The sequence below is a fragment of the Rattus norvegicus genome, chromosome 10 (assembly GCF_036323735.1).
Source record: "Rattus norvegicus strain BN/NHsdMcwi chromosome 10, GRCr8, whole genome shotgun sequence".
Lineage (NCBI taxonomy): Eukaryota > Metazoa > Chordata > Mammalia > Rodentia > Muridae > Rattus > Rattus norvegicus.
Window position 1 is genome coordinate 8,823,319 of NC_086028.1, and position 17,849 is coordinate 8,841,167.

At 41.9% G+C, this 17,849-nt stretch overlaps 1 protein-coding gene across 50 annotated transcripts in view; it reads right to left on the minus strand.

Annotated features, from left to right (window-relative positions):
* Rbfox1 (RNA binding fox-1 homolog 1) overlaps positions 1-17,849 on the minus strand; it is a 2,095,840-nt gene that overhangs the window by 164,510 nt on the left and 1,913,481 nt on the right. For all 50 annotated transcript variants that reach the window (XM_039085817.2, XM_017597207.3, XM_017597209.3 and 47 more), the window contains one exon: positions 15,209-15,448. In XM_039085817.2, the coding sequence (XP_038941745.1) occupies positions 15,209-15,448 (240 nt within the window). The remainder of the gene's footprint in view (positions 1-15,208; positions 15,449-17,849) is intronic.

Consider the following 17,849-nt stretch of genomic DNA (forward strand, 5'->3'; position numbering starts at 1 on the left):
GCTTGATTATTCTAGATTATTTTACACATCCCTTCAAGGAAGTTTTCTGGTAGTTCACCCTGATTTACATACCCCTCAGTACCTGTTTTCATCCCAACTTACGTTTTTATTTCAAGTACTTCTCAGATACTTACTGATGAGAGTCCTATTTTCATGTCCCATTATGTTTTAACCTGCCTATAAATTTCTTGAAGGATAACATATGCCTGTGTCATTCACCCCTGCATCATCATGGCCTCTGGGCCTCTTGCATCAAAGGAACTCAAAAACTGTGAATCAATGAATGATACATATATCCACTAAGAATAACAAGATGGCGCCTGGAGTGCAGTGGTGACCTATTGGGCCTTGTAACTCGTGTAGCATTACAGCAAAAGTAATGCTGTTTATGACTGCAGAACTCTCGGCTGTGCATTTAGTAGATTGATCTGTGTTTGACATCTAGGAGGAATGCAATAACTATTTTTGGATGTCAAGCAAAAAGATATGTTTGCAAGGCATGTTCACTGTGAGAAAAGAGAATCAGCCCTAGTCCTGAGACGGTATCAGAAAAATGTTCAGAGAGAACAATGTTTTGATAGAGTCTCCAGCACAGGCAATTACGAGTATTTCAGAATTGGATTCCAGCACAAGCAGGCTTCCTAGTCACTCCAGCTTCCTTCCTGAGTCCATCTAACCCAGTTGATTTTACAAGTATGCTGAGTGTCAGCAGTCGCCTGTATTACTGAGCAGCCACACACAGTGAGATGCCTGGGAACTTGGCAGGCCAACATCCCCACCGTGAATAAAAATGATGTGGGCCAATTGCTCACCTCTGTGGAAACCTAAGTGACTGTGAAGGCAGACTCCAGTCCCCCAGCTACAGAGAGACCTGCAGGTCCAGCAATCCTAAGCTGGCCCCCAGAAATGATGGGAAATTCAATTTCAAAAGGGCTGTTTGCAAAGTAATCCAATACATACAGTGTGCGCATTATTATTGTCTTATATTGAGTAATATCACATTTAAGGAGATTTCATAGCATCCTAGCCATGCACAAGGGAATATAAAAGCAGTTCATAAAGAGAGGAGCACAATTTCCCTTCAGCGTTCATTATGCTCCCATTATCCTCTGAATAATAATCAGAGGTCCACTCAGTCTGACTTAGGAAGAAGAGATCTGTAATTACCTCAAGTCTACAGTGTCTTTCCAAGGGCTCAGACCCAGTATCTGGACAATGAATCCACAGAGAGATTGCAGCTCTTAACACCTATGCTGAAGAAGAAACAGAGCAGCAGTTCCAAAAGCACACTGACCCCCACCCCAATCTCCCATTATGGTGAATGTGCAGGGAGGACATACACTAGAACAAAGAGCCATGTGAAACTGGGTCCTAGTCCCCAAGATTTCTTTTTATCATGGTTGGCAGTAAGAAAAGGAATCATTGGATCCACCCTGATCTCACCACCAACTCCAGTTCTAGCCCTACTGAAATTCCCAAGGGAAATAGAAAAGTAATACACTGAAAATCTATCAAAAGAAATAGACTTTCCAGACTTGATCCAAAATGACCTTCTTTGGCTCTCTCTATCCATGTCCAGTGAGATTCTTCCTGGTCTACTCCTAGGTATTCATGTTTGTTAGAACAAATACTGATCTACACGAAGTGTCACTGGGGTTTATTTCACTATGCATGTCTCTCCAGAGAAGGGGCATCAGCAGTACATTTTACTAAAATATTGCTTCTATTTTCTGGAACTTTGTTTGCAAGGTTTGCCATGGTGTTTTAGAAAAAGTGATGTCAGGCTAGGGGTGGTAGTGCATACCATTAAATCTGGAACTTAGGAGAGAGAGGCGGGCAGATCTCCAGGATTGAGGCCACCCTGGTCTACCGAGTAAGTTCTGGATCAACCAGGGCTATATAGGAAAACATTGTTTAAAACATTCATTTAAAAAGACAAGTAGGAAATAAAAGTAATAACTTCATTATTGTCCAAGTAAGGAAATGAGCTTGGAACATAAGATCCATGTTTCTCATCTCTTAGTGAAGTAATTTTGTGACATTCGAGGAAGCTCTTTAAGCATTTTCCCTTAGCCATAAAAATGAGGCTAAAACTAGTCACCGTTGGTTTATAATTAGTGGAATTAGATCATACACACATTGCATACTGCCCATGTCTGACACTAACCCTATTAAAAGAAGCCATTAAAAACTGATCACCATGAGGATGCTTTCCCAGGAAAAGAATGGGTGAGGCTGAACAGCCATGAGACCCAGGCCAGCTTAGGCTACATAATAAGACACTGTCTCCAAAAATAATAAGAACTTCAACAACAATAATAATCATTTCATGACTTCATCTGCCTAGATTAAAATCTATATCAGTAGTGATGTAGGATTTATATATTTATATATCTAAATAACTATACATAGATATATAAATATGTATGATACAGCTGTGTGTATTTAGTGGGTGGGTGAGTGGTTGGAATTTGAAATGTATTATTAAAAACAAAACAACAAGTCCATAGGAGTAGAGCAGACATCCCCAAATGCCTATGACCTCTGGCTACTGGCACACAGTAGGACTGAAAGAGAGGTCCACTGAGCATATTAACCTTAGAAGGCTTGAAGGGGCCTTCCTTGAAGTTACAGAAGCATTAAACAGCTGCTAAGAGAAAGGAGACTCTTCAGTGAACATACCACCTTCAATTCCAGAACTCCGTGTTAGATTCTATTCCTCTTTTAATCAGAACTGCTTTGTTAAAGCTCTCGTTTTAAAATATGGCTAACTCATCTCACTCATGAATCAAGCAAAACATGCCTGAGATCTGAAGAGAGCCAGCTGATTCAGAGAACACGGACATTTGCCAAGATTGGGGATTGGGCAGCTCTTCCCCTTGCAGTGTTGTTCTTTTGTGGGTCGCAGTTCATTGTCATGCTCACTCGACTCTGAGACCATGATGCAAAAGTGGTCAGAGGCAACTCATGAATTCATTGTTACAGTGTACACCACCCAGGACTGAGTTTGAATTTAACATCTGGGTCTCAGTTTCCCCATCTATAATTTTGGTAAACTTATACTAATCGCTTGATAGGTGATGGGAATGAAATGGCCCAGAGAAGACTCCAACAAGGAGAAGAAGGGGAGAGTGCTCTGATTGCCAATGGATTCCAGCTCTGCTTTTCTTGTCCTTGTGACTTTGAGTATCTTCTCTGTACTCTGGAGTCCTCACCTAGGTAAAGAAGTGTCAACCACAGTATCTGGCTACCCTGAGTCTTTGGGGATTCATCCAGATCATGCACATAGGCTTGAAGCGCTGCTGTTCCTGCCTCTAGCTCTCATACACTAAATGCTAGATATGATTCTGCTGTGTTGTCAATAATGAGAACTGCTTCACCTTGCTCTCTTCCTTTCAGCCAAAGAAATTTATATTTATTTTTCTCCATCTCAAGATGGAAATTTGTATTTCCTCTTTAAAGGACCAGAACTATTCATTTTCTTCAAATCTGAATTGTATAATGTACAATGTGACAACTTTTTCTTAGGAAAAAAATCACTTTTTAATTCCCAAACAAGACTTCCATTTTCAACCCTTCAACTTCCACTGGTCCTGGTGACGTGGTTTGTTTGAGCTGCACGGTTAAACAACATAGGGTGTTTTGTTTTGTTTGTTTTGTTTTGTTGTTTTGTCCTTTTAAAATGTGTTTGGTCATGTAGCTTTCTTCTCAAGGGCAATAAAACTACATATAGCCAGGTCCTCAGGGACGGATCATTCTGTTCTGGATGTCAGAAGGATAGCTAATTCCCGAGCCGGGGATGACATTCATTTTAGAGGCCTGAAGATAGTCTGTGAGGCTTTGAGACCTCTAAGATGCCCGGTGCAACTGCCTTGGGAGGTCTTTTTTCTCTCCTATGATGGGTAGAATTCAATCTTATGCCTCTGCAGGCCTTTTGCAATGCCACAGACATAGTTCTCCATGAGAAGTTACCATTTGAGAAATTGGCAGCCACTGTATGTTTCACAGATATAGAGGTCAAAAGCTCGGCCCACTATTAGAATGCTTATATTCTTGAGTGACTGGCAGCAGGGGCTTCAGGAAAATGCAAATCTACCTATCCAAGAACCAAAATGGTACAGAAAATCAGGCTTAAGCTATACTATATTGTACAATTACCATTCGAAGGGGTATCATTGGGCTTTGTTAACGACAGTGTGCAAGTTCACCTTGTACTTACATTCACCCCAATCTACTATGGAATCCAAAAAACAGAGAAAGAAAAGAGAAGGATGGTCAGTGCCAAGAAGATAGTACAGGGATAGGTTTAGTGTGAGGACATTTTTTTTTCTTTTTCTTTTTTTTGGAGCTGGGGACCGAACCCAGGGCCTTGCACTTCCTAGGCAAGCGCTCTACCACTGAGCTAAATCCCCAACCCTGACAATTTTTTTTCTTAGATTTTTCCCATTCTGGTTTTTGTTGTGGTATTTGCTCTGTAACTCAGACAGATTAATGTCCCTCTCTGAGCTTTCATAGACAAAACAGGTAGTCTAGACAACCAGGTAATATTCTGCCATTCTACCTGTATTTATAGACAGGTTAAAATATCCAAGTGCCAGGAAACCTGCAACATGTTCTTGTTTTAAAGGTTAAAGTTTACAATTTGACCTTGGTTGTTAATAAAATATAGCACTGCATGATTAAATTAGGAATCGGATTTCATTGTCAACCAAGACAGTGAAGGTAACAAAATTTATAAAGCAAGAACACACACAGAAGAACCAAATTCAAAACTCAAAAGATAAACAGATAGTGATTATAAATGGCAGTCAGCCATGTAAAATGGCGGCACTAAACTATCCAAAATGGCTGCTAATACAAAATGGAGTCTACAATCCAAAATGGTAGTGACTGGTTGATCAGGAGCTTGTCTGTTTCTCTTAACTGTAAATTCAGGCTCTATCAAAGGTTTACAAAGCATTGTGTCTGATACATGACAATCCAATATCAATGGGAAAGTTCAATTGCACTTAGTTGTAAATTTATCTCTATTATAATCCAGTCTCTTTCAACCATGCATGAGTATTTCATGCCTAAACCTGGGAGTACCTGTTTTAATTATAGCTTATGCAATCATTTTAGAATATGTGCAGTGAGAAGATTAGACTCAGGGAGCTCCTTAGTTTTATTCAGTTCTAGCATGTTGGGAATATGGATGACCTCTTCTTGTACCTCTATCCTCAGAGAATAGTCTGACTCCTTGTATTGCCTTCCATAGAAAAAGAACACAAGTTTTATTGAAACCCATTATGAGCTGGAAGAATATGTAACCACAAATTGGTAGGCTAATGAGTACACCAAATAGAACCTCAAAATTGTATAATGCCTGTCTCAATGTTTTCTCAAAACCAAACAGGAACAGCTAAGTCATCCATTGTGCTTATAAATGTAGCAACAGCACGTAAGACATTTGAATCAGCGTTTGATACATATGCAGCCTGCTTTATCTTCTTATATCCAGTCACTACCTCAATGTCTTCAAATCCCATGTTCCTGTGTTCCCAAAGATTAACATCTTTATCAAGGTAAACTTGATTGAAATAAGGACAGCAGGAAAAAGCAGAAAGCACCACATAAAACAATGGATGCAGCTTCTAATTGGTTCCACCCTTGCAATGGAAACATGAACAAAGGCCCCTACTGAAACACTCAGAATGCACCAGAGCTTTCTGTATTTAGTAAAACAAGCTGTTCCTGGGTATTAGGAACATAATATCAGGAATCTATTTTTCTAATAAATCTTCTACTGTTCATTCTCCGTCTAGACTCAGGTCAAGGAACACCTTGTACCAACCTATTGTACTCAGACATGGTATTTGAAAAATATTTATCTGTGAATTATTAAATATTAAATTGAATTTTAAAATCAATTGGGGAATTTAATATTAGGGTTGACTTAACAGAAAGCAATGTAAGGACTCCTTTGGTGTATTTATTTACCTGGATTTTAAATCTCCACCCATTTCTTTACCCCCTGGCCTATCATTGAATTCATTCTGTAGTCCAGGAAGCCCTTCAACTCATCATCCTCTTACTTCAGTCCCCTGAGAGGCAAGGCTCATAGTCCTATGGTACAAGTCCAGATTGCTGATAAAAAACTTCAATACATATAATTCTAATCCAGGGAGGCCGGCTTGACTTGGGGACCTGGTGTCTATCCCAGTGCCAAGCTCTTAATTGACATCTTAGAAATTCAAATGTCTCTATATGTTCTATGCATAGAAGAAACTAAAGATCACAGAGGCTAGTTGACATGTCTCAGGTACCAAGTGCAGTCAGAAATAAAGTAAAGTATGTGGGCTTATTCATTTTTAACTTTCAGTGTGCATGGCTATGTATGATGTGTATAGGCTAGTGAGTAATTGTAGGTGAACATGTGTCATAGCATATGTGTGGAGGAGACGAGATACACAGGTCTATTTTTTCTTATTCTCTACTGGATATAAAGCTGCCACCTGGTCCATGGGCTTCTGGGGATGTTCTGATCTTACCTCCTCCTTCCTCACCGAGGGATCGTAGGATAAGAATATGCTACTTCTCCCCATGTTTTATGGCTTCTGGGATTTGAACTAAGGTCTTCATTTTCCAGGTATGGTCTCTATTGACTGAGTCATCTTCCCAACACTGAGAACTGTATGTTCTTTACCTAAATGTCATGATGCGTATCCTGACCGCACCCACAAAAATTATCCAGGCCATTTTTCCTAATCTGTCTTAAGAATTTTCTAACATGTCAGCATCCAGAATGAAGCCTCGGAATTTTGAAATCACACATGTATGCACACATGTACGTAGGTGTCCTTTATTCTTGGAACTCCTCTGCCCCTCTAAGACTTCCTATGTTGGGATCCATGTTCATTGTGTTTGTTGGTTCCCTGAGCTCTAAGCACTTACTAACCAAACATGACTTTGAACATGATAGGGGTCATATGTCTTGCTCTTACTCAGTGAAGAGCTGTAATTTATTCTAAACAGCATGGATCATGAATTTTAGAGCACTTACAGGATGCCCAGGCTCAGGGAGAAACAGGAGAAGTACCTGTGGCATTAAGAAAGTGAGCCTAAGCCGACAGTGGTGGTGTGTACCTTTAATTCCAGCACATTTTAGGCAGAGGCAGGAAGATCACTGAGTTTAAGACAACCTGACCTACAGAGTGGGTTTCAGGACAGCCAAGGCTCCAAAGAGAAAACCTGCCTCAAACAAACAAACAAAAGAAATTAATAATGTTACAAATGATGTTATAGCATCAAGAAAAAAAAAAGAAGGAAAGAAGGAGATCCCATGTCACATGTTGAAAAGAGAGCTCAGTAGCACTGTCATCTAAAAAAACAATTTTGAAGATGCCAAAACATAATATTGGACTTTGCTTAAGGCACGGGTACTCAGGCAGAGCCCAGAGTACACTCTATGGCTGCAAGCTCAGATCTGCTGCAGCCACCCCTGGGGAGCATGAGTATTTCTCGAACTAAGGATTACTATCTGCAGCTGCCATTTATTCAGAAGAGAGCAGTCTGCAAAGCCCTGGCATGTATGGAGAAGCTACTTGAGCCTCCAGTCTATGCCAGTTCTGCCCGTGTATCTGGCTTGCCGGGGAGTCAGCTCCTACATTTTAGCTCTAAGGACCTGTGTAAAGCACTTGCCTTGGGTTCTGCATCTGGAGCATGGGATGGTACTGCACCATCCACGGTGAGTGGGCAAGCATGAAGATGAGTACTGGTTGTACACAGCACTGCAGAGAACATACTCTGACACTGAACAAAAACTACTTATTTCTGAGGCTTCCCTGCTTCCCAGTATGGTACATCTATCCTATTTTCAGATATGTTATTTCTCAATGATTCTGCCAAAATTCCAGTATAATTCATTAGGCTGAAATCCTCCCCAAAGGACAAGCACTAGGTATGTGTGTTCTATATTCCTTAAATCATTGGCTGGTGGCCTTTAAAAGGAAAGAGGTGAGCACCAAGGGGAACAAGGGGCAATGGGAAGCACAAGAATAGAAAGGTCCATCCATCAACTGGTCTCAATTCCTGTGACAGGTGGTACAGAGACAGATGATATTGGCGAACCCAGAGGCCAGGATCTTGGTTAATGTGCCTTCTGAAGTTAGAGTGCAAAATTAATGATATCAAACTCGGGGACAATTCTGTGTCTATTGCCCTAGCCTCTGGCACTAAATTTTTAAGGGGACAAATGGTGAGTGGGCAGAGACTGATAATTTGACACCAGAAGACCTGGATGTGGAGCTCAGCCATGACAGTTTAAAACCCTTGACACACTTTGCCTCTTTGTCCCTTTATGTACCCAATACAAAATGAGGTACTGAAAAGATTTAAATCAAGAGTGGGGGTGCAGGTAAGCAATCTTAATATTGGGAAGCTAATATTGAGAGGAAGAACTTAGGCCACACAATACCTTCCAAGTTAGTACAATCCCCATACTAGAACCTTGTTTCTAGCAAAAACAAAATAAAATCCCTAAAACAAAACAGCGGTAAAAACAAAGTATCATAAATATTGAAAGAATGCCCAATCCCCTAACCTAGTCTGTGAATCTGAGCAAGCTTCAAACCAGTTTCTCTTCTCTGTAACCTGAACAATGCTTAAGATCCATCTTCGAAAGGGAAGATGGTTGTACCCAGAAACATACAATACAGATAATTATGGACTGAGAGCTGGCTGTTATACTATGATGGGCAAACAACTTCTTCAGGTTCAAATAAGTGAAGGATGTCTGCTAGTTAAGTGGCCAATATGTACATTTTTAAACCCATGTTCTCTTTGAAGATACACTATGAGATAGTCATAGAGGATAAGAGGCAGACCATGGGATTTATACTCCAGTTTTCCTCGAGCCTGACTGAGGAAGGCAACAGGACCAGAACAATTGGTTACATTGACCATGTCTTTCCCCCTGGCAAACCTCTATCTGTAAGAATTTACACAGAGACAAAAATAATGACCTGGGTTACAAAATGTGTACAGACACCACCACCAATAAAACAGCACTGAAGTGGCTGCTTAGTAGATCTTAGTTCTACAGTTTTGAGTATTTGAGCTGGCGAGAGTCTAGAGGCTGTACAGATTGAGTCAGTAATAGTTTATAGAAATAGAGCTGTAGATTGGAGCAAGAGAGGCAGAGATGGGAATTTGGGCTTACTTTCTGTATAAAAGACTTCTGGAAGGGAAAAGGAAATTTTGGTAGCCTGTCTCTGGCAGCAGTCCCTATAAATTAGGATATGGTATGACAGACCCTATTCTTTTTTATTTTTACATCGAAAACCAAATGTATATTACACACACCCACACATGTACACTTGCATGGAGACTATAGGTCAACATCTAAAGTCTTCCTCAGTCACTGCCTGCATTTGTTTCTGAGACAGGGGCGCTCACTCACCTGAATTATGTGTTTCAGGTTGTTTTGCAGGTTTAAGAGTCTCTAGGATCCACCTATCTTTGCCCTTCCCTTCTCCCAATGCTGGGTGGGGTTATACATTAAATTTACTGCTGCTGGCTTTTACACAGGTGCTAGACATCTGGCCTCTGGTTCTTATGTATGCTTTACTCAAATAGCCATTTCTCCAGCCCTAGAAGATTTTATATATCAAATTATATATATATATATAATATATAGGCATTTTCATATATGTCTTCTAATATGTTTCTGTCCATCATGGCTACCTCTTTGTCCTCTGCCATGCTTCCTGTTGGACCTCTCCTCCTTGTAAATCTCTCTCTTATCTACCAAATGTATTTTATTTTTCTTACTTTTTAAGATCTTTTCTTTCCTTCTTACCATTCCCTTTCTTATTTTATGAACACACACACATATACATATCCATGATTTCAAATCTAGGTTCTAAACCTGAGGGAAAACAATGTAATTATCTTCCTGAGTTTGCCTGACAATGCTTAACACCGACTTCTAATTCTACTTATCTTCCAAGAAGGAGGAGTCCTTATCCACCATGGGCAGGCCTGGGATCTTGTGCAGCCTCTGTGGAAATCAGTATGTTTTCTTAAAATGGCTATAGCTAGAACCACACTACTCTTGGGCACACACTCAAATAACTCTGTTATCACACCTCACCACTGAGAGATGTGAACATGCACATTGGTTGCTGCATCACTGACAGAAGCCAGGCTGTAAGGCCAGTTTACATGTCCATCAACAGATAAACGGAAAAAGAAAATGTGGTTAAAATGGAATTTTGTTCAATCATAAAAAAAATGTAAGCAATGTTTGACTTTTTTAAACTTAAGTCTTAATTGCTTGAACAATAAATATCTAATGAACAAAATATGATATTTCTTAAGCAAGGGGTTTGTCTATCTACCTCATTCCTTGATCTAAAGTATTTTCACAAAACAATGAGAAGAGCCCATCACCAACTCTCCCAACTCTCTGATAGTATTAGAAAGATTTTGGGACATTGCTAACAGTCTTTCTAGAAACCACAGAATCTGCTCTGATAGTTCCCTTCCCTGTCAGCTGAGCCCGAGCTCAGAGTCTTGGCTCGAGGACCTGTGTTCTTTCTCCTCTTAGAGTTCAGAGTGAGTGGGAAAGTGTGGAAGACTTAAGCAGACTGCAGATGTGTTAAAAATAGAAGTCAAGTTGCTATTGGAGATACAAGGAGAATTCTCCACTCGAAAATCTCTAATTATAATATGTCAAGAGTAAAATACCTCGTCAGGAACAGTATCCGGGAGAATAGAGCAATGGCTCTGTCAGCACCGTGATCTGTGATATGTTTGGAATCCTACACAAAATAGAAACTCAGCAGAAAAACGTCCTGCGGGGAATTGTCTCAGCCCCTGGGAAATGGCAGAGACAACCTGCTAAGGCTTGTCTGTCCTTGCTTTACTTAGCTCTGGTTGGGAGCTCGAGGTTGCACACTATCTCTCTTTTGAGATCCTGCAATTTGTGTTAAGTCATGTGCATATATTGGATGTTCTTGGAGCCACCATATGGATAGAGAATGCATGGCCTCCACAATGTCCTTAAAATGACATTAAACATGATGGATATATATGTCAAAGGGTAGTTATTCAAGCATAGCACTCTCCTATAAGGAATAGCTCAGTTATTCTTCTAACACCAACCTTTTCTCGTTTCTCTATGCATCATGCTATATACATGCTCTAGAGTTGAGCTATAAGTTCTGCCTAACAGTAACTTCCTGTTAATATAAGTCTATGTATCCAGCACTGAGAGATGCATTGGTCTGACCTACTTTAAGGTTTAATTCCTTCCACATGCAATGCAGAACTTGAGGGAAAGAGAAATCAACTCCATTAAGATATGGGGAAAGAGAGATAATTTGAAGTAAACTTGTCATAGACAAATTTAAACCAGGAAAAAATCAAAAGTAGGTAAATGAAGGCAGAGAGAGGGCTTGGGGGCAAAGAGCAGATGGGTATAAGCCGGGGCACCTGAGCTCAGCACACAGCCTGCACGTATAAAAGCCAGGTGTGGGCATGGTGTGCCTGTAACACCAGAGCAGTGGGACAAGGGACAGCTGGGACCTGGTGGCCAGCCAACCTAGCTGAAAAGACAGCAAGCTCCAGGTTCAGTGTGATATCCTGTCTCAAGAGAACAGAGTGGAGAGGGACGGAAGGCATTCACCGTCTGCCTTTGGCTTCAGCATAAGCATGTACCCAAACACATGCAAGTGTCTTCTTTTGAGGCCAAAGAGGGGGAATTATTAATTATTTATTAATTATTTATAGCAGAAAAGATGGATTCTTTTCTCTATCACATGCTCTCCCACAGTGTGCCTCATTTAAATGTGACCAGAGAAGACAAAGTGATGACCAGCACCACCCCATAAGCATATTCTCCAACCTTTGCAATTCCCTGCCTTCAGATAGTCTAGGAATTCTTAGAACTGTATTCTTGGCACATTTGCCCAAATTCAGAATCATTCCCCCCACCCTATTTCCAAATACCACCCCTAACTCTGAGCCACAGATCATTTAAAGTAAGAAAAACAAGAAAGTTCTTGTCTCGGGTTTGGCTTTGGAGCCAAGGTCTCAGCACTCTATCACGCCTGTCCTCGCTCGTCTTCTGTTTTGAAATTGATCTGCTTACTAGAGTTCACATTCTTTTTATTTCCTGTGAGGCAGTGTGGAGAACAGCCCAGATGTCTGTGTGCAAGTAAATGGAGACACAAAACTATGGTATGCCCACACACTGAAATGGTATTCAGCAAGGTAAAGACGTGAGTTACGTATGCATGCAACAGTGTAGAAGAAACTGAAGATGAGTGTGGTGATTAGCAGAGAGCAGGAGCATAGACTGTTTGATGTCAACACCGAAGGCAAAGTGTGCAGCAGAAGGAGGGGCTCCTTGAGATGCCTGGGAATGCAGCAAAAGGAGAATGAGAGGGTGTCAGGGGACGACACATTGCAGGTGATGCAACTTTTCATTGCTCCTGATTTTAGTAAAAGATTCATGCATATGTTCTTTGATACAGGTCGATCAAGTAAGTACTTTCCAGATGTGTGTATACTGTATGCACACTGTATACCTATAAGGTTGTAAAAATATTAAAGTGTCCTCTTTCCTGTTATTACCCCATACCTTTGGTTTTCCTTTCAGGCATGCTGTGCTGGACCTTCCCCCAACCCCACTGTGTATCTTCTCTATGTTCTACGTCTTGTTCCATTGTGTTCCTTAGAGATAGCTTTTCTTTATTAAATTAATGAACCCAAGGCACCCGGCCTGTAAACTGCTCTCTGTGGTTTCTGCTGCTGTCTTTCCTTGCCCCTCCTCATTAACATCAGTTAAGATATTCACAGCTCCTTTCTCTGACTCCAGCATCCAGTCCTTGACTTCTCATCTTCCCAGCCTCTCCACCACTCTATTCATTCAATTCCTGACTCACGGTCTTAAATTGGCTCCCCACCAATCACCATTCTATTCTGTCCTGTACTTTACCCCTGACCCTTCAGGTGTCTCTTCCCACAACTGCGGGGGCTAGGGGTGGGAACTTTCCCCCTTCCCAGTCATTCACTGATCCCATACTGCAAAGTCAGTCATGTACTGAGTTCAGGCCCTGGGTCTCCATGACCCACTCTTATCTGGTTCCATTTGTAATCAGTTTCTGGCTCTCAGTAGTTCCTCTTATGCTACACCTTACCATCTCAGAGTTAGCTTAATAACTATTGTCTAAGAATTTTATAAGTTCTAAAACAACAAACCCAGGCCCTATCTCCTCAGATCATTGCAGAATGGTCAACAAATGACAAACCACCCTCTTTCTTACTGTCTTTTCTGTTACTTGGCATTGTTATTTTCAATTCATTCAGTGTTGTTCAGTCCTTTGCACTGCTGAGTAGTATTCCATTGGACTGATCTAAGACAAGTCGTTCGTCTATGGGCAAGTATTGTGCTTTCCATGTTACATTAGAAGTTCCCACCTGTGGGTCAATATGACCACTACAAAATCCTGCTAACCCAGAAAATAATCTGATGAACACTTCTCCAAGGAAGGCCAGCCAAATACCACCCATGACTGGGGCAACATTCGCAATATGGAGAAGGGAGAAGCATCCCACAGGGCTTGGCAGATGACTGTGTTAGTAGTGAGCACTGTGCATACAACAGAGTAGCAATGCCAAGTAACCATGGCAATATTGAAATTCAATGTGAAAAGAGTCAAACACCAATGGCCTTGCAGTATAGGTCTCGGATGATGAGACCTGCTCGTAAGAGGCCCCATCCATAGAGAGTAGAAAGCAGATGGCCAGCTGCCAGCCTGCAGGGCTGGCCGGGAGTGGGAGACAGGGGTCAGGTAGGAGAATTTGTTTCTGAGGAGAGGAACATGCTGTGGGACCAGATGGTAGGGATGGCCACACTCGCAGGGAATGTACTAATGCATCTGAATTTAGTGTACAAGGCATCGATTATAGGGGATACGTACATTTTGTAGAAACAAAATCCAGATTGTGAAGGCAATAGAAAGTCTCTGCTTATGTGCTACTCTTACTATGGTCAAAGCCTGGCCCTGAAACAGATACAGATCTAAGCGGCAAAGCTACACAGTAATTTCCTGGATTTCGCAAACATGTATTATGTGTGCAACAAAGCATTCTGGGACCAGGGCCTTGAATGTGGAAGGGAAAGGAAGTCTTGCCATAAGCCTTTAAAGGGCTTCATGCTAGACATTACGTGTGTCCAGTTCTCCTAAGGAACTTTTCAGAGGACAGGTTTCTGGATGCTTAATTATCACAGGGGGTTGACAGGTGAGTACCATGTAATTTTAGTGTAATTATTAGTGTCCGTGGTCACGGTGGATACTGGCCCACCATCCTAGTTTTAAAGTAGGGTAAAATGAATCTCTGTACACCAAGCCCTGGGTTCCAGTGCTAGTGCTGCACAAACTGCTCATGGTGATGCACCCCGTAATCCGGGACTTTAGAGGTGCGGAGAGGAGGAGCCAACATTCAGTCGTCTTCACCTACACAGGAGGCTGCAGGTCAGACTAGTTTACTTCAGACACGATCCAACAAATAACACACCAGAAAGCACGGACACGAAGATAGGATATAGATGGGTCTCCAAGGCACTCAGGAATGAAGATGGGTGACCTGGAAATGGGTATAAGCTTTCTTTTTAAAGGTCAATAAAAATGTTCTAAAATCAGATTGTGAAGATGGCCACACAGCTGTTCTCAAAATCAGCAAGTCATACACTAAAATGAGAACATTTGGTGTGCCTCTATGTTTCCACATCATGGTGTTTACTTTTCTCTTGTGAATGCATGTTTTGTGGAGACGGAGTTGGAACTCAAGAACCTGACACACTAAGCAAGTGCTCTAACTTCCGTCTACATCTGCAGACCCCCACACCTCCATGAAATGGCTTTTAAAAGTATGCAGTCCATTAGCATTGTGGAAAGCTCAGCACATTAGAGACAGAAAGAATAGATGCCTGTGTGTGTTTACTAATATATATAGCTAATGAAAACCTTTGAAATAACAGGGAAGGGCCCCCAATTCCTAAGGAAATCTCTGGGAAGCTGTTAGTATCTGGAGAGGTTTAGAGCTGCTTTGCTTGTCAAAAGCCTGAGCGCAGTGTGTATGCTGTCCGCTACCAGCTACAGCCCCAGGGTAGCTGCTCAGGGACAACACCCTCCAGGTCCAGGACATAGCATCCACTTACTGTGGCGGTGCCGGAGACGGTCTGTGCGCTTGTATCAGCGCTCTGCTCCGAGTGCGTCTGTGTAGGAGGATACAGGTTTAATGTGTGGTCGGGGACAGTGGTCTGGCCGGTGTACTCTGGCGCGGGATGGGGATGAGGGGCCGTGTATTCTGCAGGGATGCCATTCTGGGGTGGAGCGAACTGCGCTGAGGCATAAGGCTGAGCCATTGTGTCAGGGGCGGCCGCTGCTTCCTGATTACCCTGAAGGAGGGAAAGAAAGAACACCATTAGAGCTCCACAAACAGAACAGGTTCCCTCCGTCCAGAAACTGAGTCCCGGCACTCTTTTAGGGCCCACAGAGAGCCCTAAAGGTTGGACTTTAGCCACGCCTCACCATATACTTTGAGCAAACGGTAATCAGCATCATTGTCGATTTACAAATGGGAGAGAAAAAATAATCAAGGAATAAAATGACATCACATTACCCAGGACCTCCGATACCACTTTCTCAGACTGTCAAGTCTGTATCCCACTGGTGGATTCTCTCTGATTCATTTCAATTTCGGACAAGGCTAGTTTTATGTTGTCTATGGTGATGGTGGAGTACTAATTTAATACTGAGCTGAGCAGTCAAACTGCTTGAGCATGTCCTTGAGAGATGCATCATTTGAGGTTAATTCAACTAGTAAGTGGAAAGGTCCCTGATAAAGATCTTACGTGTGTGTGTGTGTGTGTGTGTGTGTGTGTGTGTGTGTGTGTGTCCATGTGTGTACACATGTGTCAGTATGTGTGTGGCTGTGTGTTGTATCTCTGATGACCCCAATAGTAATAAAAAGCAGCAAATGGGAATGCAGGCCTTAATTTAGAGACCCCCCCCCCCACATTCTACTGTCTCCCTTTAAGATGCTAGATGCTAGTTAACTCTGAGCCTCATTAATCAAAGTACCTCATCCCGTCTCTCTTTTTTAATACATAAGTACAAGACATTATATAACAAGTCCTTCTTCAGTTATAGCCTAAACATTCGCTATGATAATTACAGTCAAGTCAAAAGAATTAAAAAAGAACCCTGAATTCAAATGTTTCCATTTCTGGAAACATCTCCCTCCCTCCACCTCCACCCCCATAACTGCACCAGCCTTCACACACTCCACACACACACACACACACACACACACACATGCAGAAAGCATAAGAAAGAGTAGTCCAGAGGTTTAAAATGTCCATGGTCTCAAGAGATATAGTTGTATAGAAAGAAAGAAAGGAAGAAAGGAAGAAAGGAGACAGAAAGACAGACAGAGAGAGAAAGAGGAAGAGAAAGAGAAAAGAAAGAGAAAGAGAAAGGCAAGCAGGCAGTTCAGCCAAGCCAACAGTGACCTCTCCCATTTTCTATGGTCAACTAGTTCTATGTCACATTAGTCATCCTGCAAGGATTCTGGCACCAAGGTCAATATGGGTCATCAATAAAAGAACTCCGCCTCTACTATTGTAACACGAGCAAAGCACAGATACAGAGCTCATGCCTCTGTTTCCAGAGGACCATTAATTAATTGTACGGTGTTGAAGTTGGTCCTTGTAAGAGGAGGAAGCTTAGCATAAGTTTAAATACTTATGCAAGGAATACGTTTCCACCAGCTCTTTCTTCCTCCTTCCTCCATAACAGTTTCAACATCTGTGCCGCTAGGAAGAGGGCACGCCCCCTTCTGTTCCGACCATTTTCCTGTAGCACAGCAGGTCAGCTGTGGCTCAGGTTGGGTGACTACATAAGCTTATCTAATTCCAGAAGAGGACATTTACAGTCTCTCTGAGGCTCAGATTCTACACTGAATTCTTCAAAGATGCCCCTCCCACCTTCCATTTTGAGGGACATTTACCCTCAGTCCATGGAGTGCAGAAGTGGCTATATTCTGTCCCTGGTAGTTTCTTGAGTTACCACCAGAGCCAGCCAAATGCTGCCAATCACAGTGTAGCCTTGTGACCAAAGTCTTCAGTTTTCTTCCTACTCATACTAATGAGTTCTTGTCAGCCTGGGATATTGTTATAGTGTTTGGGAAGCTCTCTTTCCATTGTGAAATAGTAGTAGGAAGAAGAGAAAGCTTAGAAAGAGTGTCAGCCTAGGCCCTGTCAGGTGAGGTCATACAGAACAAAATGGTGCCAAGGTGCTGGGGAAACAGGAAGCACTCACGTCTTGATGAGATCATATCAAGACTGGATCTATCTTTATGGGCAACTGGAAACAGCCCTGTTTGAGTTTCAAAAGGGGATATATTCTTTTCTTCAATAGCTTTCCTAAGTTATCAGTAACATGAAATGCATGTGATTAGGACAGCACTTGGTGACCTTATACATGCAGACAATGTGAAAAGGCCCCTCTGCTCCAGCCCATCAGTTTCCCTGCCACCTCTGCCCATTTGCCTGCACATCTATGTGCACATGCGTTTTTTGTGAAGATCTCACTTAAGATGCCTCTTCCTAGAATCATAAATGTCTTTAACCCACCATCTTAATTCAACATTTGAGTTCCCCAGAACAGCTTCATCTTGCCTAACTCAATTTTTTAAAATTACTTTTTCCTTCCTATTCTTCTCCCCTCCCCCCTTACCAGTGATAAAACCCAGGGCCTCATGCATGAAAGTCAAATTCTTTAGCACTGAGTTGTATC